The sequence below is a fragment of the Trachymyrmex cornetzi genome, unplaced genomic scaffold, assembly GCF_001594075.2.
Source record: "Trachymyrmex cornetzi isolate Tcor2-1 unplaced genomic scaffold, Tcor1.1 scaffold625, whole genome shotgun sequence".
Classification (NCBI taxonomy): Eukaryota; Metazoa; Arthropoda; class Insecta; order Hymenoptera; family Formicidae; genus Trachymyrmex; species Trachymyrmex cornetzi.
Genome location: NW_017299943.1, coordinates 96,133 through 120,514, shown reverse-complemented (window position 1 = coordinate 120,514; position 24,382 = coordinate 96,133). Strand labels below are relative to the sequence as shown.

Here is a 24,382-nt window from a genome sequence, read left to right as displayed (position 1 = left end):
GGCATGCGATAGCATGCGACATGAGGAAATGCGTTTGGCTTCAAGGCTAACGCGCTGTAGGACGCTCACAGGGCGTAAGCGTACAGGCGTAAGTTTCTGAAAATCTATATTACCGACCTTGATTAACTTCGACCGTCACTCCAGCATCCCCTTAATCACTTCAATATTCACAAGGACGTGAACTCCCGTAAGGATGTCGGTCTTTAATAGTATCTCGTCGGTGCTAGCACTGAAATTTGGTTGGAGATTTGAGATTGGAGATCTGAGATTTGAAATCAATCTTGAGATTTGAGAAACGACTATGAATTCGGGCCCCTGGGTGTACCTGAGTGGGGAATCTGAACGCAGCCCTAGAAAGCCTTTTAAGCCGTAATCACACTAGCGATTGGCGATTGTGATTGACGATTGAGGATTACTTTTCAACCAATCGGAGCAAAGAAATCGGTGATTTTCAGGCTCTGATTGGTTGAAAAGTAATCCTCAATCGTCAATCACAATCGCCAATGCTTGTGTGATTACGGCTTTATGCTGGATTCACACTGGATACAGCAAGCGTCAAGCAGCAGAGTAGCAACCAACCAACGTGACGATATTTACAGTGGCGTAAAAAATATCGCTTCGCTGGTTGGTTGCTGCTCCATTGCTTGACGCTTGCTGCGTTCAGTGTGAATCCAGCATTACAGAGAATGGTAAATTGACGTGACCCGTCTCCTCTGATTGGACATGGGCATCAAAACTCCATAGGCATGGAAGAGATTGGAGAAAACTGGTCACGTGACCCCCGTCCTGATTGGACGTGGACATTCACATGATGCAATTTGCCACTCTCTCCCTGTGAGGCTTTCTAAGGCTAAAGCCTTAAACACAATACGAAGGAATAGTGATAAAGCAATAGGAATAACACGATTCCAACTTATCAGAAAGTGTATATTCCAGTGTATCTGTTTTCTGATAGGTTGAAATCGTGTTATTCCTATCGCTATCGCTATTCCTCGCATGGTGTTTAAGACTTAAGGCCGTCGTCCGATTCATGCTGACAACGCTCACGAGCATCGTTTGTCTTCGTTTAACATTTGACAAACAACAAGGATAAAATGATTTTTAAGCGTTGTGAGCGTGAATCGGACCGCGGCTTAATTGTTACACGAGAAAAATGAGTCAGAAATACTTTTCAAAAATCGTAAATTATTATATATTATCATATATTAAATCATAAATCATCATATATTTATCTTTTTTATTTTTTATAAAATAATATGCATATTGAAATATGCATATTATTTTATAAAAGATAAAAAAGATATATAAATATGCATATTATTTTATAAAAGATAAAAAAGATATATATTTAACATAAATATTATGCTTAAACTGGAGGTGTATTCTGTTTTCACGTTCACACGCTGTAAGCATCAGTTCATCCTTATTGTCTATCAAATATTAAACCAGGACAAATGATACTGTCAAGCGCAAAACGAAATACACCAGAGTCTGTGTTCTGTAGCTCATTATGCTGTCGTTATGTGTTCATTAGGAGACGCGGTAGTGTTTCCGGCCATGTTCAAAAATCAGAGATACTACAAGTCTCTTATCCCGCACCATCAAAGTAATGATAATTGCGCAGTTTTTTTACTACATAAAATATCTGTGCAACTGTCGCTATGAACGTCGGTATAACGACTACATAACGAGTTATAAAATTCTGCTGCTGCAGGGCTATTCTGTTCTTAATACAAGTTTCGTTATCGTTATAGTATCATTGCGCAGTTTTTTTATGACGATAAGAAAGCGCAGCTTTCTTATCGTTGATAACGGTTGATAACGGTGTTATCAACGAAACTTGCGTTAAGAGTTACAGAATAAGGCTGCTGAATTGAAAAAAAAAACGATCATATATGACGATAATATATGACGAATAGAAAATAACCTCAGAATTGTTTAATTAATTGAAAACTTTATTGTTTATACTATATATACATATATGTATATACAAAAGGGATGATATTAATTTAACGATTTATCTTATCATACGAGTAAATGAAATTTATTAATTTAAGTTGAATTAGTATATATCGTAATACACTTGTTTATGTATAAATGACGATGTGCGATATATATGCGTATGTATACACACACGTTGATATTTACGTACGAGCGATTGAAATAATGCGTTTATCGCTCATGAGAAGAGATTTTCTTACAATGTATGTTAGTGCTATGAATAAATCTGAATTTGGCTGTACAAAAATTTGAGCAAATCTAAGATAATCAGATCCAGAGTAATTATAACTATGTGCTAAATTCTGGAAAATGTTAGTTTGGAAACTAGACTGAGAAATACTCCACGCAAATTAAATAATAATTTAGTTAATGCCTGTTCGTTTAGAAAAAAAAGCATGCCATACGTAAGGGTTCCTATCTTGCGTCATTAATAATAGCTAAACCCGAAGAAGGTATAAGGCAGTACGCTGCTTAACCGTTCGCAATTGAGTGTTGAATGAAAAACGACGATAACAAAATAATTTTCGTATAAATTAGTGGAGAATGCTTCAACCTCATTATACTGTATTGCATATATATAACTTTTCTTTATTACAAATGGATCTATCTTAACAGGAACATTAAAATTGGATACGAGCGAATGATGTTATTAAAATATTAATTCACAATATAGTTAACTTTTTGCTGCAATAATTTTTCATCTAACATCTTAAATAATAGATCATCCAATGATGAAGTAAAATTAGACCAAGTAATAATTAAAGTACAAAACATTCCCCACTTTATGCTACAATTGTCTATCGGTCGTTATCTATCACTATCTTTTTTTTAGCGTTCAGTAACACTCAGTGCAAATAATCAAGCATTGTTGCCTAATTAAAGAACAACTTCAATTGAGTTCAAATAATAATACATTTCCTCCAAAACCAGTCTTCAAATAATATTAACGTTTTAATTGTATGAAAACTTTTGACTAGAATTCTCTATATTATGCATTGTGATAGAAGTTGTTGTCATGAGCGATAAAAATCAAAAAGAAAAAAACATTCAAATAATTTCATGAATTTATCATAAAAATGTTAATAAATTACAATTGTTGTAAAATCAATACTTTGCCCCAAAAGAATGGCTGCGTTCAGCAGAACACAATAGTTTTGCAATCGTTTTATGATTCTCTGCTGATATAGGACCATTCCTTTTGATCTAAATAACCCAATCAACGTGAAGAAAACTTCCAACAGTTGCAAAATAAACGTTCTGCTGAACGCAGTCATTGTATGAAAATTCACCTGTTAAAAGGAATGAATAAAAAAGAAACAAGATATGCTATTTCAAAATTGAGAATTATATACAAATTATGTGTGTGCGATTGGAAGCATTTATAAGTATAATATCAACGGGAATAGTTGGTACATTTGGATTCAATCCGGAATATAAACATTAGCTAAATCAATCGTCAAATCAGATTCGTACTGTGATATTATGAGATATTATCTACAAACTATTTTTATCACAATTACGCGTTGAACACAAGTACAAAAATAAAGGAGAAACAGAAAGAATTGGGATCTTCTAAAACTTGATGTCACTCTATAAAGAGATATTGCCAGGCATACTGTACTGTCCTTTTCTAGAATGTGTATCAACTGCTCTGACCGCAAAGTAATAATTATTACCCTCGGAAAACTGTAACAAGAATATTGCTTTTATAGTGTTGCAAATGTCAATAAAAAAATTCGCAAGAGACTCATTCTATCTCACTGACGAGTTGTAACGTTGCTTGAATTTACCTGAGTCAACGTACACGCCATGGGAAGTGGCAGTGCACGAACATCCCCAACTTTCTTCCATAATGATGTGTTGGGATTCACACCAGCGACTTCCTGATACGCGTATAATTGATAACTCGCGATATCCGCATATTTATCCGATAGGCTCATGTTCCAAGATAGCACTATCCCTATTGATGCGGTATTGATATAATAAGAATTAATATTATTAAGAATTTTTTGCAGTTGAATTTGAATTTAGAGGTGCCAAAGGATTTGCAGGTTACTACCGTGATCCATTGGCTAATACCAATCTGCCTTCCTTCTTTTTAATAGAATTTATATAAAGAGTCCTCCAGAAGAGCAGTTTCAGTATCAGTACACTCCTCGCCCTGATGAAATAAATGGCAAGATCTACGAAACGTTGTATTAGCAATAGAGCATGATAGTAATTACCCGCAAACCTTTTAGCGTATCTGAAAAAAATACTTGTGAAAGTCTCAAAAGTATCGAATTTGAATTATTTGTACAAAATAGAAACATTCATAATTTACCATTTGACACTTTTGAAATCTTCAACGATGGTGCAGGCGGTGGAAGTTTCCAGCCAGGCGTTGGTGCATAATTTGGAATGTCTGGCAGAGGTGCTGGATGCTGAAATAAAACAATCCTAAAATAATAATCACTGAACAAATATTATAAGAGTAGAATCGTTACTTTTGATATTCACCTTACTTATTTGTACATTTGATAGAACTGGCGTGGTTAGTACGCGTACGGTACCATTCGTGATCGTTGATATTCCTGTCGACAAGACAATGAAATAATATAATGTAAAATATAATGTAATATAATGTAATAATATAATGTAATATTGCAACAAAAAGCATAACTATCAATTTCCTTAAACATTTTCCATTGTAATTCTTCTAAAACATAGCTTTATAATGTTAAAACGGAATATTAATATAATGTTTCTTTTAAAATAATTTAATTACCCTTGTAAGTGACAGTTGAAAAGGGTGGTCTATTAGGTGTGTTCATCACTGGCCGTATCTAGAAGATATTAAAATTTTTTACTTACATAAGTATTACAATACTCATTTTTAGATAGAAATGATGAAGAAATCGTTGCTACCAACCTGTACTTGCTGATTAGGATTCGATGCTATCAGCACCTGCCTTGGTGAGCCCGTGCTACTTTGCATTACGTACGCTAGCCTGGGCGGATTCACATTATTCTAAAAAATAAATATATAACTATATATATATATGTATGTTATGCACGCGTGCGCGCGTTTATGTGTGTATATATTTTTTCAGTAAACATCCTAATATAATAATAAGTAATAAAAATAAATATGAGAAATGCTTACAACAAGAGCAGTTGGTGCTGGCTGTTGACTAGTTGTTATCACCTTTATACTAGTCGGTTGTGTCGTAATTGCTACATTTGCCGGTATTGTTTGTAATACCCTTGGGAATGATTGCGCAGATTTCGGTGTTATATTCAATGGCTGCTCAATTATAGGAGTTGTAGTTACAGTCGTAACTTTTGCATTTGCTGTTGTAATATAAGATTCGACATGTTAGATAATATGGAAAACATGATAATTAAAAATTTATTATGATAAAGATAGATCATGACCTTAAAAAGTACGCACCATTTATACCGGATGTTTCAGACTACCCGTACCACCCTTTTATCTTCGCAGGATAAGGTCCAATCGAAAAAGTGTTCAGACAAAAGGGAGAAGAGAAGAGAGAGTTGTAGGGTTTCTAAAGACCTATTTACTGGCGCTATGAGTTTGACTTTGCGTGGCGTCGTCAAGGTCAGATCAAGGTCACATCAATTTTGTTAAATGGGAATACCTTATTTTTATTGCATATTCTTATAGCACACCTCGAGAGCTTTCCAAAACACTATAATTAAGTTCATTTTCATTAAGTACTTTTTGTGTTATAATACTTAAAAGTTACAGTACCTCCGGCATTAGCATTGCACAAAGTGCCCAAACGATGACTAAAACCTTTTAATGTTGTTCAGGATTACGACCTGGATAATATTTGTCAAGTTTAAAGCCATTGGAGGTTGTTCCGCTTATTTTTACGTAGAAATGAAAAATTGGGCGTTGAATTTGTCTATCTTTATTGTAATTAGGTAGAATAACACCTTTATTAGCGATTCACTTAGCTAAGCGAGAAAAAACATGGCGTGAATGAGGAGTGCGATAATTCGGGTATCGTTCTCACTATAATCTTTCAGTTATTCTAAATTGACCGACATACTCACCTAAAATCAGCATCATATCCAAAGCTTATGCGTTTGAATACGACATGGCTGATCAATAAGAATTTCGTTACACTTTACGTGACAGTAAATGTGAAAGTGATAATGTTTACTACACGAGAAAAATTCTTTTTCTTATGTCGAATTTCTAATCATTAGATACCAATTCGCGCAAGCGAATAAATTCTTATTGATCAGCCATGTCGTATTCAAACATAGAAGCTTTGGATATCATGTTGATTTTAGGTGAGAGTGGAGGTCAATTTAGAGTAACTGAAAGATTATGGCGAAAACAATACCCGAATCGCACTCCTCATTCACGCCATGTTTTTTCTCGCTTAGCTAAGCGAATTGCTAATAAAGGTGTTACTCTATCTGATTACAATAAAGGTAGACAAATTCAACGCCCAATTTTTCATTTCTACGTAAAAATGCGGAAACAAGCGGAATAACTTCCAATGGCTTTGAACTTGACAAATGTTATCCAGGTCGTAATCCTGAACAATATTAAAGAGGTTTTAGTCATCGTTTGGGCACTTTGGGCAATATTTAATGCCGGAGGTACGGTAACTTTCAAGTCTTATTACTCAACAAGTACTTAATGAAAATGAACTTAATTATAGTGTTTTGGAAAGCTCTCGAGGTGAGCTATAAGAATATGCAATAAAAAATGGGGTGTTCCATTTAAAAAAATCGATATAATCTTGACCTGACCTTGACGACGCTACCCAAGGTCAAACTCATAGTGCCAATAAATAGGTCTTTAGAAACCCTATAACTCTCTTTTGTCTGAACACTTTTTCGATTGGACCTTATCTTGCAAAGATAAAGGGTGGTACGGGTGGTCTGAAACATCCGGTAAATACAGGGTGTCCTAAAATAATCGCCAAATATTTTATGGGTAGAGCGGACTAAACTGAGTTGAAAAGTCCTCTACCATTTTGCAATTTTCGCAATCGTTAACAAGATATTAATTAGTAAAAATTGTTGAAAATTGGTCTTTAATAATTTTTTATTCAAATACTATCAACTTTACAGAAAAACTACAAGAGACAAAAATTGTTTATTTTCTTCTCATAGAGCTTTAAAAATTTGTTCAGAATTTTTTATCAACTTTTTAGTACTGCAATTTCTTATTTTTACCAACATGAGAAAATACGATATTAAAAAATTCTGAAAAAATTTTGAAAAAATTCTTAAAGTTTTATGAGAAAAAAAAAACAATTTTTGTCTCTTGTAATTTTTCTGTAAAGTTAATAGTATTTGAGTAAAAAATTATTGAAGATCAATTTTCGGCAATTTTTAGTAATTAATATTTATATATTAATTGCAAAAATTGCAAAATGGTAGAGAATTTTTCGACTTAATTTAATCCACTCTACCTGCCCATGAAATATTTGGCGATTATTTTGGGACACCCTGTGTGCGTGTGCGCGTGTGCGCGCGCGCGCGCGCGCGTGTGTGTGTGTGTATGCGCGCGTGTGTATAAATATTTAGCATATATATAGAAAAATATAATCACCCGCAAAAAATATGGGCCAATATATTGATATAGTACCCATATTTTTTACGAACGAATATATATGAACATACATTTATTCTTTTCTTCCTCATCCGTAAGATCGATAAGATCGTTATTTCTTGGTTTTGGAGCTATCGGACGATTTACTTGACTTATTTTACCATTTAGGACAATAGTCTGTGACTGCGACTGAATCTGCTGTTGCGACTGTATAAAATTTGTATTAATTAAATTAATGTAAAATTATAATTTATAAGTTTTATGATTTGTATTAGCTATAAAAGTTAATAGTTAAGTTTCATATTACTTACAGTAGTTAAGATTGGCTTCATATTCGTAGGTTGGTTGGACAACGTTAAAGTGTGTTGGGATTCCAAGGGTTTAGCAACAACTAAAGCCGCGGGTGTCACAGTTGAAATAAGAGGTGCTGTTTGGGCTGAACTCTGTGTCATTACAGAAGTAGGCATAGTCACTACAGGCCGCGGCGATCTTACTTTGATTCCACCACGTCTTGGGCTTGATGAATTGTTATTTGTTTCAGCAGAAGATGGAGAACTACTGTTGTTTACGACGTTTACTGCAGATTTGAGATTTGCAGTCTGCCGTAAATTCTGTATTCCGTGTTCCTATTTAAGTAGAACATTTAATCGCGATTAACATTATTTCAAGGAAATACTGCGGAAATATAATATTAAAACATATCTCTGCGATAAATAAATACCGTTATGAAGTTGACTTGCAAGCCTACGGATCTGTTTATCTTTATAGGGGCGATAGATTTATTGGGATTTGCACGGCGGTCTGACTCATTACGATGCAGAACTGTCTCAAAATCCTTCACTTGCTTCATTAATTGCTCCATTCTTGTACGCGTTATTTCCTGATATTTTTCTGATATGCGTGCTTGTTCTCTAAGCTGTCCAATTTCACTGCGCATCGCAATCGTTTCGACGATCTTTTGAATCAGAAGCTCTTCCAATTCCTTAAGCATTAAAATAATATTAAAGTAAAAGTAATATTTAGTAAGTTTTAGTTTTCGTAATTGAGATTTTTCGTAGATATAACAAATCATTAAAAGATATTCTATTCTAATATAAATATTTTTTTACCTCCTGTGTAAGTTTTGGTAATTTCTCTTTAATATCTCTCCGAAAAAATTTCTCAATAAAAGATAATTGTGTGACATCTTTCTTTTCCTCAGAATTGATATTCATTTTCGCTTTCTTAATACCATTAAATACCTCGCTTTCTGGACAATTACGTTTTATCGCTACTAAGGGTGGCACAGGAATTATATCCTGATTCAATTTATTATTTATTATTACTAATTGTTCTGTATTATCGTTAGAATCGCTGTCGCTATTAAGATACTTTTTCCTGATTATCTCTTCTGCATTTCTAGCAGTCTTCCGTTTTTCTCGTCTACTCTCCTTTTTCTCTGTAATAATAAAATACAAAATAATGAAATACAAAAATATCCTAACATATGTATTGAAAAGTATGTAACAAGAATGACAAATAACGCATAAGAGATTTTATATTTGACAACAAAGCACGCAAAAAATATGTGTACAGAGAAATTATTTATTTTAAAATATATATATATATTTTTTTTTATAATTGATATTAATAGAATTAAATTTTAAAATAATTATCATCTCTAATATCTTTTTTCTCAATATATTTATCGCATATTTTATATTAAAATAAATATGTATAAATATATCAGAATCACTTCACGCATAATATATTTTCTGAAAAATTTTTCCAACCAAAAATTGCGTATATAAATCATCCATAAGTTCACTTAGAAACCATAAAGTAATACTGTACTTGACTACGCAAAATTATTAAGATTTTTTTATTAGATTGTTTTTGTTTTATTTAATGTTTTACTTTTTCTTTGCTTTTAATTACAGAAATTGATGAAATGCCATTCTATTTTTGATGTTGAATATTTCCTACCTTGTATTTCCTCGGCATGATCTTGTATTGTATCGACTGTTTTTTTAATTCGTTTCCTTCTTGGAATAACAGTGTCAACGTTTTTAGTTCCATTATCGTTATCAGAATCATTTACATCGTTAAGTGTTAATAAAAGGGTTTGTCCTAATGGACTATTTACAGTTTCGATTACAGATTTATCATTAATATCACTGTCTTTATTCCTTACTTCTGTGTTGTCTTTAATATTGGATAAATTATTTTGATTTCGTATCAATGAAATATTCGTCACTTTTTCTATGATTTTTGATACATTTGATGTATTTTTGCTTTCTGTTATGTCCACAGACTCTAAATTATTGTTTTTACTTTCATGTGCAATAATGTCTTTATAGGATGATGAATTATTATTATCATTAGAATTGCCGGATTTTACTAAATCCACATAATCTGAAGTAACATTAGATTTGGGATACGAGCATTTCGAAAATTGATGATCATTTTTAATATGTTTTTCTATTATTTTATCTTTTAAATTGTCATCATTACTGTTAGAAACAGTCGTAGACGATTTTTCATCATTATAAATCTTAATATTAGTAGAATCTACAGAAGATTTATTACTGTCTACATTGTCTAATTTATTTAGCTCACAGGTATTTGTCGTAATTGTTTCTTTACTATCGCTGGCTGTCTCTTTTAGATTTTCTTCATTGTGAATTGTTAGTCCTGCGTTTCGAAGATTACCTGTTTGTGTACAATTATTTATTATAGATAAATTATCATTTTTTGATGTTATATGTTGTTCAAATACTGTACTTGAACACTCATTCTTTATATCCGTAATTTTTAAGTCTTTGCTAGGTGTGAACGTACACTTTTCACTAGATTCATTAACAGTCGCTCTGGTATTTTCCAAATTACGTATACTATCTTGTATTTGTTTGTTTTCGGGTGTGTATTCACCTAATGCTGATTTTTCAGGAAACTTAACTGCTGCAACAGATGACGTAATTGATTTCCCTCTTTGGTTTTAATGCTTTTAAGATGAGGAACAATACAGGAAGTGACTATACAAATTCAATTTAGAAAGTTGCACTATTCTTTTAGTGAAAACTCTCTCTCTCCCTACCCCCCCCCCTCTCTCTCTCTCTCTCTCTCTAGCTCTCTAATTATTTACTATGTTACAATTATAATTATTTAATACAGCTTTTCATAAAGATATTACCTGTGTTGTATATTTCCTGCGTTGATTTTTCAATATCAGGCTTAGAAACTTTTTCCACAGTCTGCTGTAGATCAGAAGACAATGTCTCTTCTACGATTGTATCTAAAATTGGTTGTTCTGAAATCACAATATTAATACAGATGCGAACAAATGAAGTCATTCAGTAAATAAAAACAATTCTATTTTATTTAATCACAGTTTAAAAAGCATAACTACTTTTTTCTCTCTCCCCACTTCTCTCTCTCTCTCTCTCTCTCTCTCTCTCTCTCTCTCTCTCTCTCTCTCTCTCTCTCTCTCTGTGGTACTTGTATTTCGTATTTCTAGATTTAATACTTTACAAATGTTTTGGACTTTGTAAATTATTTTAAATATAATTCCATTAAATTCCATTAAATACAATGGAAAAAATATATCAAGATACCATTTAGAAATTATTTGATAACATTTAGTAATGTGTACAATCTAATTTTCACAAATAACAAATAGTTACATACCAATTGTTCTACTCTGCGATTTTAATTTCGTGATATTTGTGTCATTTACTGTAGTATCTTGCTCAGCATCTTCCTCGTCAGATAATCTCAAACGTAAACTATCATCAGATAGTGTATCTTCATCGTCTCCTTCTTCCTCACAAAATAATAATTCTTCTTCCTTTTCTTTTGACAGTTCATCAATATCAATTCTATTGACATTTAAGACTGTAGAACTAGACTCTGAATTGCCCACTATTTCAGTTCGTGCTTTCTCCATTATAAAATGTTACTGTTCATTTATCTTGACTATTAAGTATCTTTCAATCTATAATTAGATAGAAAACTACATGAGAAATATATACACAATGTATTAATACAATTTTAGTCAATGCTTAATATATATCTATATTTATAGCATATATCATTGTGTATGTATATATATATATATATATATATATACACATATGTATATATATACATACATAATATATTGTCAGAGATCATGTTAACTCGATTATTGTTAAGCCAAAGGTAATTTAGAAAATTAAATTGATACTCCACTAAATATATTTATAAATCTTTATTATCACAAAATTTTTACAATCGTAAAACAGCGCATTTATATTTATTTAAATTTGATTCTTTCTTGCTACTATAACAACTGCTAACATACTTTATGATGTATAATATTGACTAGAGTATAATTTTCTTTTTAATATTACATCATAAATTATAATATTTTTTCAGTTTGATCATTTACAATAAAAATATTCAATTGTTAAAGCTGCTTTAGAAAATATTTCACAATCATATTTAATATCCCTAAAAAAATAATTATAAGACAGGCACGTTCCATTTTACATATCCCGATTGACAGCGCCATTGTCGCGTATATGTATTCGACAGTGATGCTACGTCATCAACTATGTACGCGAAAGTATAGTCGACGAAAAAAGTAGCCAATCGTAGAGTCGGCATCATTATAGCTGACTGTTTGCGTCTCTTGAGTAACCTTTCTATATAAAATCCGTTTTTAACCGAAACGGACATAATAAATTAATACGATAAAAATAGACGGGAAAGAGAAAAGAAACGTGACAGATAGAATTATCGATCATGTAGCTTTTTCTCTAAAGTAGAAACGTGAAAAGTAAAAATTTTTATGTACTCAATAAACAAAATGTTAACAGAATATGCGGATTGGTAGTAAATTTGATCAGAAATGTCAGCAGACTCTCTGATATCAACTGCAACCGTATTCCGCTTCCGTTCTGTCAATAGAATGTTCCCATTGTCAGATTGGCGACAGAAACCAAGCAGTATCCACGCGCGCGAGGCAATCTCATGACAGACTGACAGCAGGTACCGAGAAAATTTTCAATTTTCGCATTTCCATTCTGGAGAAAACGTTACGTGATTGATACCTAGTTTTGAATAACAACACTTCCATTTAATGACACAAGTCGACATAAGCGTTGTTACATCTTTGTTACTCTCTGAATATCGAGAAAGATAGAATGATGTTTGTGTCCATTTATGTCACTAAATGGAAAGCATCCATTGTTGCGACATCTTTAAGGACAAAACAAGTGAAAGTACAAAGACGAGTATTCCATTGTCAGTAAACTTTGCACCTGCAAAATAAATTTTTTATTCTAAACTAAAAGAAAGAACCTTTCACTTAATAATGTTTAAGATTATATTTCAAAACGTCTTCCCCGTGAAAGATTTTATTCTATGTGCTATATAGTGTATGTTACGTGTATTATATATTTCGAGTAAAATTTTCTTCGGAGAGGACGTTTTTCGGAATGTACACTAAAAAAAAACTAAAAAAACATGAAACTACATGTTTGTTTGCGTCGCATGTTCCAACATGTTCCTATATTTCCAACCATAGTTCCTATTCACCCAAACGCGATCGTTGGAGTAGAATCTATGACAGGAACATGTTGAAGTATGTTAGAACATGCGATCAAACTTTACATATCAAAATGGCTTATGTTTAAAATATTCTCTCCCTCTTTTCTCCCCTCCTTCCCCCCCCCCCGCTATTTTCCGTACATATAGTACGTTCAATCTCTTTTACGTCTTTTACAAAGACATACGTCTCTTTTTTTGGAGCCGACGGAATTCATATCTGTTTAATGTTTTGATATAACTGTCGTTTATTCTTGATTTAGCAATTGATGCATAGAGGTTACCCGCTGAACGAAAGCATTAACATTCTGACGCTTACTGTACTATGTACGCGCAAGCGCGTTTTATTCTGGATCGATGTCCATCGTGCACGAGGTCACACTATTTTGCTGACCATAACGACTGGCGCATAAATTTGACGTGTCCCGATAAAATAAAAGATTCGCACGTCGAATGTGTGCACAAATTGTCGCGGAAATTGTGTTGATGTCGCGGACATCGAACGGTACACAATCAGGCCCCTGCCTAGAGGACCAAGGGGCCTGACCTTATCCAAACCGAAGATGGCGGATCGTGGACAAGTATCTCCCACTGAAAGTTGTACGGTGTTCCTTCTACGAACGTAAAAAGTGTACATTTAAAGAAAGAACGGCTTTTATTCCTCGTGATCTCGCGTTTATAGGTCAGCGTTTTTTTTTTTTTTTAATTCAAGTGAAAGCCATTACGGCAAGTCATGCTGTCGTGCAATCTGAGACGGAAAAACACTTATCCATGTGAAATCACTTAAAAGGTGTGTGCCACCTTAAAAAGATCATGCCCCTTAAACAAAGCAGATTTGTTTTGCATCGAAGAGTATGAGATCGAGAACGCACAGAGGAGCTGTGATTGCAAAGAGTACGCCTTTTATTAGTGACGTTCGTTCAGCACAAACGAGACGCCACGAAGCGTACAGTGACACTTGGAGAACAGAACAGGTTTGCGGAACGTTGCGAATGAGCGTATGTCGTTATCGCCGCTCCCCGCATCGCTTCCTTCGTATTATCAAACACGAGTTAAAGAAACCGCGCGAACTAGCCTCAACGTCATCGACAGATCTGCGCATCGAGCGTGAAGTACACTGCACTTAGGCCCCGAGTTTCCACCCCGGAGATTGCCGAGTGTGCACGAAGCGTCGAAAAATGCGAGCAGAACTGCGCTTGTGACGTTTCCCGATTCGCTGCGCAATAAGGAAATCTTTATTTGAACTGGCACATATACATATCGGCATTTATTTTTCAAAAAATTTCGCCGCTCCATTTACGTTCGTTTGGAGCAACTGCGAAGGCGTACAATAATTCGTAATTCTCTAAATTAAGTTTCTTATTTGCCATTCATGGCAACGTATCAAATCCAAAAACATGGCTCGTTTCTGAAAGTTGCATTCACCATTTCATTCCATTCGAATTTTTCCTTTTTATGAAAATATATGTAATGTAAAATAAATTATTTATATTCGAATTGAGCATGTGCGTACAAATAAGATCTTATTGATTTTATCGCTCTGCCACGAGAAGCATACATTTAGCATAATTATTGTTATACAATTCCATAATCCTAATTACTTAGGTATTAAGGCCCAATTTATAATCACCTACTTGACGATGTCCAACGCTCATATGAAATCTTTTAACCATTTGCACATATAATGTTCGTCTCGGATTCGTTTTATTGAACGGTTGATGAATAGAACCCTTCCCTTTCGTTCGGCGCACCAATGACAGAGCTTATGGTGAGGGAAATAGCATGTAGCTCTTCACCGTATTGTAAGACGATCGATTTTCGTCGGCTCACTTCGATCTTAGGTTCAATATCTGACCATAATATAGATTCTGTAGTTTTGATCTTGAGAAATTAATTCACTTTCATTGCTTAAGCGGAGATTCTGATCTAGGAAACGATTTCCAAGGTAAAAAAATCCCGTAATTTGATCCTGGTAAAATGAGTTAGTTTTCACGTATGATATAGCTTATAATCTAGAACAAAAGATGTCATGGACATCAGACTCGATAATAGATAATTCTTAAGCCATTGTGTATTAAATTAGATATAAAACTTGCACTCTTTAGTATACAACTAATAAAGCTTTAATATGTTCTGAAAATCCTTGAAAATATATCACATTCAATCCCATCATTTTCGCGCGTGATATTGAATAGAAACATCAAAATAATAATTTTCTGTATCAATATTGTCCTCTTTCAAATTAATTGAAAAGTTATGGGATTGAATGAGACACACATTTTAAAGAATTTCTAAAACGTATCAAAGTACTAATTTTACGTATTAGTTTTACAAGAGCAGTTTTATACCTTTGATAGATCATAGCTTAAAAAGTATTCATTGTTTAGTACGTTTACACGTATTATATAAGTTCTAAACTTCGATTTAGTAATATTGATATTATAACTTCTACCTGATCTTTTAGAGGGCGGGGTGAATTTCGGACGAGTTTTACAGTTTCTGATTTAGAATTTTGAAATATATGCCATAGTAATGAACTATGAAAAAGTTGAGATCGTTTTAGAGGCGATGATAAATCAGCTTCCCGTCCGGAACAAAGAGGAAAAAAATTTTTTTATTTTAAAACTTTGTTATTGAAATACTTTGTTAGAATTATTTTTATATTTTTATAATGGTATATATGATATAAAAATATATTATATCATTATATTATTATATAAAGATTTTCAAAATAGATAAGAAAAATATAAATTATATACACATTATATTATTATTATAACAAAAATGATATATTTTAGTATAAAATTCAAAAATTCTTTGTGATAAATTTTAAAACACGATACAGCGCAAAGAGATTGTCATACTCGCAACAAATAAATGAGGTTCTTCTGCAAATAGAATGTTTTGAACACACTACACATTGTCTTCGGTTTTTTGAGTTATTTGCTAACTTGGAAGGAAAGAGATGACTGGTTAGCCGATGTGCTTGCTTTCCTGTGCTAGGCAAGAGATACGTTCGGGGAGACGCTATTAGCGCTATTTGTTTCATTCTATCCTTGTTTTATGTATAATAAACAAATAAACGATAAAGATAGAATGACACAAATAGCGCTAATAGCGTCTTCCCGAACGCATCTTAGATCGTCATGTTGAAACAAATGACGCAAATTTGTGAAATAGAAGGTCTCTTCTTCTTTGAAGAATTCTGAACTAGTACAATAAGTTAGAGTGAAACAAACTGTACTTGTCTTACTCTAACTATTGCACTAGTATACACCAGTTTAGAACTTGGGATAGAAAAAGAACAGACCTAGAGTTTCTTTCTTATCCTTCCCTCCATTTCTCGTTCACTTTTGAACGCCACATATCTTAACTAACATCTTTTCAAACGATAAAATAAAATAAAGAACACTGACCATATTAAATTCACATGAATCATCAAAAGTCGAAATCGGTTTCCTGTCCTCTACAGACTAAGTGAGCCGCGTTTACACGTTCAGACTTATCTTATTTCTATCAAGCTGAAATAATGAAAGAATGTAAATAAGTTAACAAGCAAAGTGAATTTTTAAGTTACACATACTACGTTTACATGGTTCGATATACAACGAAGTTACTACATAAATGTAACTTTGTCGTCAAATAGCGTTTACATGGCATCTAAACATCAATAGTTACAACATCGATTAATACGTTTATACGTAATTATACGTTTATACGGCTTCTAAACAATTTAATATAAACGCTGATTTTGAGTGTTTTCCAACAACGTACACAGATGACACAGTGTAATACCGTCTTACACAGTGTTTCAATTGTGACACAGTGTTATACTACTTGACACTGTAAAAAACTAAGTCCGAGCGTGTAAAACATGTCAATGTTACCAACTTTTCAAAAAGTTGTTTGATAGCCCTACTTATTTTACAATAAAATCGCCAATTCTAAAAAAAATTATAATTAAGTCGAAATAAAAATTATAAATCTATTATTGATACGCTAAATATAATCATAAGAATAAGAATAGAAGACTATAATGCATTCTGGTGTTATATTATGAAACTAAACTGCGTTTCCACTAGTATCTTACACAGTGGAACACAGTATAATGTTCTGTGTCCTAGCTGGAAAACAGCCATTATAATTCCTATTTATTAATTGAGTCGCGTTTACACGTTCAGGTTTATCTTATTTCCAGCTAAAATAATAAAAGAAATCAACAAACCAACAAAGCAAAGTGAATTTTTAGGTTATATTTACGCGGTCCGATTTACACCAAATTTATAATACAATTGCAGCTGTTTACACATCCTTTTAATGTCGATGTAATAACTAAGTCACTTCACTAAATGACTTTAAGTTACTACATCAATATAACAACTTCGTCGTAAAAGTGTTTACATGGCATTTAACGTCGGCAGTTATAACATCAAATGTTATAACTTCGGCGTAAATCGGGCCGTGTAAACGTGGTCATTGAGTCTAATATCTATAATATCTTTTATTCAGCAGATCATAATCCAGATAGCCAAGTCTGCCAAGATCACATATTGCAAATTGTATGTTATATACTATGGTGGCAGAATTCCGGCAGTAACCGAGTATGATTTGCTGTCCGAGTTAGTAGAAATGCAGAAGGAAACGAGCAATTTTAATGCAAAGATAATTATAAAAAAATTCGGCAAAAATCTAGTAGAAGTTTTTGATATAAAGTAGATTGTGAACATTGCGTGCTGAAACAAGTGTGTTGTCAGACACTAAACCAAAACTGAACATATCATGATGTCACATTATATTGCATACTACGGCAAAATGTAAAAAATCGAATTTATCAGCTTGAATGATGGCAAAAAGATAATAAAAATCGAGCAAGTATCATAAAATAACAGTAAAAATAGCAGATTTGTTGTCATGAAATACATCAATATGTTAAATATGTTATATCGGACTAGTTCTTTCGTCTATCACTATACTACGTATCTATCCATATTTATCTCGTGTTCAAATTTCTGTCACAGGCAAATATAAAGACTGCAAAACGCGGCTAATGAAAATAAAAATTAGTATTTTTATTATTAGTATATAGTATTTTTATTATCAGTTTAATTTCAGACACAATTCCTATAGAAAATTCGGAGCCAATACGCAAAGCCATCGACGCAAAAAAATTAATCAATGTGGGTAAGGAAGCATTTATATTGGCTGTAACTGTATGCTGTGTACAGTAATCTGTAAGAATTGACCAATCACATTCGAGTATTCCCCTCTCATTTGACTGTAAGGGACTCGACTGTGATTATTCAATTCTTACAGATTACGGCATACGGTTACGACCAGTATAAATGCTCTCAAGATTTCGGGGACCGTAAAATATTGATACGTGTCTGAGCAACGTTTATCCACTCTTTCAATATCTCTCTATTTGATATTTCACCCTAATCTTTTCTTTTATCAAATCTTTTGCCCAAGCCTGACTTTTCTTTTCGTTGCTCAGTAAATACTTTACTGACCTAAACACTCCTCTACCACGTTATATTTTCTCACTTCCATTTCTTTTTCCGTGACTATTTTCTTTAATACTTCTACCTCCTTTACACTTAAACCTCCGAAAATCTTGTTCTTCCCCCTCTCCTGCTTACCACGCTCCTGCTCTCAATAAATATGCTCCTACATTGTCCCTCTTCTTTCTCCTCCATCTCTCTTAAATCCCCATATATCTCTTCTATTTTTTCCCTGTACATTTTTTCTAAAGTCTCTAATCTCTCCTTCTTCTTCATTTCTTTGTTTATCCTTACACCAACTCTCCCCCCCTCTTTCTCTCTCTTTATCACCTTTTCCTTTCATATTTTAATTTGTCCTCCCACAGTCTTTCCTTAACTTTAAAGCCCGGTTGTTCCACCTTTTGGTAAATTTTACCTGTTGAGTAAGTAGCAAGATTACCCAATTACATGCGCGGATTGCCAGATTTACTTAACAGGTAAAATTTATCAAAAGGTGGAATAACCAGCCCTAAAACTCTCCATTATTATATTTTTCTCCTTGCACATGGCCCTAAATTCCTCCTCAATTTGTTCGTAAATTTTCTTTCCTCTTCTCTCCTTCCGCCATCACTCTCCTCCCCCCCCCCCCTCTCTCTCTCATTAGTAGCGCCTAATTAAATAATACCTCTTTTCCATTATTCTTCTTCTCAAAAACTAATTTCTTTTCCTTGTCTATCTTTCCCTTGCCCGCCTTCTTGTCTATTCTTCCCGCGTCTTCTGGCACATCCTAACCTCTCTTTTTCTTTTACCTCTTATCTTCAGATATCTCGTCTTTTACTTTATGCTCAGCCTCTCCTTCACTTACTCTAGATAAACCCTCACTATTCTTTATAAAAATCGCTTTATACTCACTAATTCACTATTCTTTAATGATCACACAATCTAAAAATTGCAGCTATTGCAGCTCGGATCCGCATACATGGCACATGCACGCTACCTAACCTGAGTGACGCTTATGTTTATCAACCCTCCGTTCATAAAGTTGGGGTAAAAATGACCCCACAGTTCGTTTATTTTATGTTGCACATGCACTGTTTATGTTACGGTTATGTGGTCTCGGTTAACCTTTTTTCAACTCATTCACTAATATCCGTTTCCACCAATGTAGATTAACTTTAATCTCGGTTCAACTGACTCTTCATCTTTTTCTTATTCTCAAAACTAGAAAAAGGTGAAGAGTTAGTTGAACCGAGACTAAGTTAAACTGCATTGGTAGAAACGGACATAAATGTCTTAGCGGTCGAAATCGTTTAGGTAAGTGATGTATTCCTCCAATTCTTATTTATGTCAAAGCTTATGCTCACGCTGCTTTTATGATATAAATTTAGATATACAATTTTATATTTTATAATGATATTTACTATTTGTTTGCTATTTTGAGACTATAAGGCAATAAACTAATTAAAGACTTTTTTATGACTATTGTGTGCAATATCTTTCTAGTTATTTTAACTATATATAAAATATTTCGAGACTCTGAAGTAATTTATGTAGTACCAGTTAAAGCGTTTTTGTTTAATTTAAAATATAAATTTATGAAGTATAAATGCATGAAACTATATTTTTATCTATAAATAAACAGGGGATAAAGTTTCATGTTATCATTTATTTCTTTCACTTATTTTATACAATAATTAGATGAAAAATGAGCACGGGATCGACCCCACCTTGCTGTATCGTAAAAGTCCACCTTGTCAACGGAGGGTTAAAGGGTCCTTTACATAGAAGTCGTAGATGGTCGTGGAGTCTTAAGTCGTAGGAAACCAACCAATCACAATCAAATATAAGGAGAATACTCGATTGGAATTGGTCAGTTCCCGTCTACGACTTCTATGTAGAGGACCCTTGACACACTTCACAACCCTTCTACAATAAGCCGCAAGTCAGAACATCAGAAGTCTTAACCTGTCTTAACCAAATCGTTCAAATTGGCTATTGGCCAACTTCACCGATTATGACTTAAAATAGCTTAGAACTTCTGACTTGCGGCTTATTGTAGAAGGGCTATTACATTTTCTGAAATCTTACTGAAATCTCACATTGAATTTGTTTGCGTCAATGTCTTCGCGTTTTGACTCCGGAGCTTAAATTAGACAGGCCTGAGCTACATTACAGTATGGATCGAATAAAACATTCTATTTTGCACTTATTTAAAAAAAAAATCACTCTTTAGCAGGAAGCAAGCAATTCTCTTGATTACAAATATCATAATTATGTTACGATTTTCTTAATACTTTAGCTATAATTTGGTAAAGTAGAAATTCGTTTTCTTTTCATATAATGATTATTGTTGACATTTCTAATAATCATACAATACAAAAAAAAATTGTTTAATGGAAACAGCTATTGATCCTCCTCCATTATCTAGACTATTATCTAGATGAAGAAATGACATCTTATCTTTATCTAGATTTTTGGCATATATATTATCCCCAGCTTTATCTTAGATAAAAGAAACGTCTTCTTTAAATTATCTTAATGTGTAACAGAAGTCGCTGTGATTGGCAGTGAGCAATTGCAACAGTGTGTGTGTGTATGCAAGTGAACTATATTCTCATAATAACCCCCATAGCAAAGGGTCACATTCACGTCACAATAGAATCACAATAGTTAGGAAGAAAATATAATGTCACCGTGAGATTGTCAACAAAATAACACATATTACAAAGATATTCGCATACCACCATTACATTGCTGTAACATCACATTTGTGATAAAGCGGATATTTGCACGTTACCATGATGTAACTATGATTGTTGTGATGTAACTGTGACGTTTTTTGCTATGGGAAAAGTTAGACAGATGTAATAAGCTACATTAGTGCAATAAATTTTGGAGTGAAACAGATATAGTTTGTTTCACTTTAATTTATTGTGCACTATAGTTCAGAAGTAGTTCAAGGGCACTATTCTGTAACTGTTTTACACGCCTACCGACAGTTGTCGGTGTTGTTGCGTAGCTTTTTCACTATATAAAATATCTGCGCAATGACACCGATAACTGTCGGTAGGTATGTAAAGACAGTTACAGAATAGTGCCCCAGAACTCTTCGAAAAAGGACAGTAGCAGAATTCTCTAAACGTCTTATCGATTATTGTCGCTATCGTTAACTAGCGACAGCCAATGGCAAGACAATCCTAGAAGAAATCGCAGTTCTCATTGGTTGTCGCTAGTTAACGATAGCGACAATTATCGATAAAACATTAGAATCCCGCAACAGACCTATGAATGACGCTATTGACTGTATTAAAGATCTGTTCTTTTTCGAAGATTTCTGAATTAATACTGAACTAGTACAATAAATTATGAAACACCACAAACTATAGTTGTCTCACTCTAATTTATTGCAGCAGTGTATATCACTTCAGAACTTGGTAGAAAAAGAACAGACTTAATGACAAATAAAATAATATTAAGTTCGAATGACTATAAATATGGTATATGTGCATGTACACCCAAGGACTTCAATTCTTTCCCTCGGTTACTTTTGAAAAATTCACGTTATTTCGTCTTTACGCCAATTTTAGTTGTAAACGGACGTAAGGTTTAGTCGTGTCGTTAATCGCGCACGAACTATGAGCATTAATGTAGAAAAGTGGTCATTTCTCAGTTTGTGAAAATTTTCGAGAGAAAGAATCGAAGTCCTTGGGTATACATATATAGTATATATAATTCACATTGAATTATTTAAATATTAAAGATCCAGCTTCGACCGTTATGGACTTTAAATTCTTACTTGTTGTGTATTCACATATACGGTCTTAATAAATCATTTATTCAAATTATATTAAAATGTAACAAAATGGCCGCATTGTAAACATCAAAGTTCTTATTATTAAAATAATTTTACTCAATAAAAAAGTATTTTAAAAATATTAATAAACTTTAAAGATATTGAATTGATTCTAGTAAGGACAATAGTAATATTCATATAAATTTATATGCTATAGTCATATAGCATATAAATTAAAAATTTGTTGTTGGTTTGTTCAAAATTGATAGAAGTCCTCCATTACTTTAAAACAAGATGTGTGTAGCGATTTGTGGCTTTGAGAATAATGAGTTCAGAGACTTTCAAAAATTTATACATATTTAAATAGAAATAAATATGTATTCAAAATCTTACATTTTTATTTTTAACATTTTACTTTTAAAAAATCATAAAGTTTAATCTCTTAAAAATCGTCTTTCTAAACCACAGTCCTCCTTTAACGTACATATATCATCCAAGCATGCTTATGTCAAAACTTCTCATTCTTCAATCAAACAAATCTAACGTCAAATTATACGATATTTATAGAATTTTTTATTAATCGGATATAATCAAGAATAATCTTGACGATATTTGGAACAAATTGATCTATCCCTCTTTTCATTTTTTAAGATATTATAGAAGTTATATTTTCTGATACGCAAAAAAGAAAAATTTTTAGCACAAAAGAGCGGTTATTTCGGTAAAAGAACTGAATTCGATCATCTTATTTAAAAAATTTGTTCATACATCTTATAAATTCCTACTTCAATGAATTCGACTCCTCTTCCTTCTATTTTATCTGTTATACGCTTCTTTCCTCTCAAATGTCCCAGTGCTAATACTATCAGAACTAAATTGCATTCTTTTCTCAATAAAGAAACCAATAAAACTTATTACGCAATTTAAAAAAAAATATAGTGTCCGGAAAATATAGTGTTTTGAAAATTTACAATTTACCAAATATTCGTGATAAAAAATGACTACCCTTTTTTTTTAGCGGATTTTAAATTATTGAAGTTAGGCAAACTAGGTGTGCCTTCCAACAAGCGATATAAATGACACGGTGTGACACATTATATCCTTGTTATTTGCCAATGTTAAACAAAGATGACATGATCACTGTGTCGCTTATTGGAAGACACACTAGGGCCGTGATCCGATTCATGCTGACAACGCTTATGAGCATCTTTCGTCTTCGTTTAAGGGGTCACATATGTTTCTTAGCTTCAAAAAATCGATTTTTTTTTTAAATTATTTTAAAAGGTACATATCTTAGAAACATTTAAAGACCAGAACGAGTTCGATATTCGAATTATTGACGAAGTTACAGCTGCTTTAACGAAACTAGTTAGGTCGCTCCGCAGGTCAGAATTCTAACCGGTTACCAATAAGGTGTATTGTCGTCGAAATATAGAGCAGATTGCAGTCAGAAGAGGGTCATACTGCACAGGAGGGCCAACTTTATGGTGCAGGTATCGCTGATTAAGCGTAAGTAAAAATTTTTTATTTTATCCTTGCAAAACTTTAAATGCGTTTTTCTTGAAATAGCATTTTTCAGAACGATGGGCATGATAACTGCCTCACCGTTCGTCCGATTAACTTCATTTTTGGCATACGTATTCTAAATTAGATTCACTATCGTGTCATGAGAGTTTTTTTGATTAAATTTAACCATTTTCGAATAGTAATAAAAAATAGACAATTTTTTTGTGAAAATTACGACTTTCAAATTATGATTAGGATGTCCATAGGACGTCCCTGTGTTATTAGGGTAATAGATATCGTGTTAAATACATTTTTAATTAACAAATTAGGTCAAAACGTAGTTCAATTTTTAAACAAAATAAGATAAATAAAAGGCATACAACTACGAACGCAAGATGTTAGCAGCGAATAAATATATATTTAACGATTAAAAATACATAGACGTTTCGGTCT

General features: G+C 32.9%; 1 protein-coding gene across 7 annotated transcripts in view; it reads right to left on the bottom strand.

The window, feature by feature from the left end:
* Window positions 1-3,119: 3,119 nt before the first annotated feature.
* Window positions 3,120-24,382, bottom strand: part of wde (Fibronectin-III type domain-containing protein windei) — a 25,290-nt gene continuing 4,027 nt past the window's right edge. The window contains exons 2-17 of one of the 7 annotated variants that reach the window (XM_018516318.1): window positions 13,470-15,076; window positions 11,249-11,555; window positions 10,755-10,871; window positions 10,403-10,522; window positions 9,548-10,273; window positions 8,692-9,020; window positions 8,304-8,564; window positions 7,894-8,208; window positions 7,654-7,789; window positions 5,147-5,334; window positions 4,913-5,011; window positions 4,769-4,826; window positions 4,501-4,574; window positions 4,325-4,424; window positions 3,792-3,961; window positions 3,120-3,687 (exon numbers count right to left, since the gene is read on the bottom strand). In XM_018516318.1, the coding sequence (XP_018371820.1) occupies window positions 3,592-3,687; window positions 3,792-3,961; window positions 4,325-4,424; window positions 4,501-4,574; window positions 4,769-4,826; window positions 4,913-5,011; window positions 5,147-5,334; window positions 7,654-7,789; window positions 7,894-8,208; window positions 8,304-8,564; window positions 8,692-9,020; window positions 9,548-10,273; window positions 10,403-10,522; window positions 10,755-10,871; window positions 11,249-11,507 (3,048 nt within the window). In that variant the 5' untranslated portion in view covers window positions 11,508-11,555; window positions 13,470-15,076 and the 3' untranslated portion in view covers window positions 3,120-3,591. Of the gene's footprint in view, window positions 3,688-3,791; window positions 3,962-4,324; window positions 4,425-4,500; window positions 4,575-4,768; window positions 4,827-4,912; window positions 5,012-5,146; window positions 5,335-7,653; window positions 7,790-7,893; window positions 8,209-8,303; window positions 8,565-8,691; window positions 9,021-9,547; window positions 10,523-10,754; window positions 10,872-11,248; window positions 11,556-12,654; window positions 12,866-13,469; window positions 15,077-19,542; window positions 19,758-24,382 lie in introns of those variants that run through there. The other 6 variants (XM_018516313.1, XM_018516317.1, XM_018516312.1 and 3 more) reach the window with 6 other exon arrangements.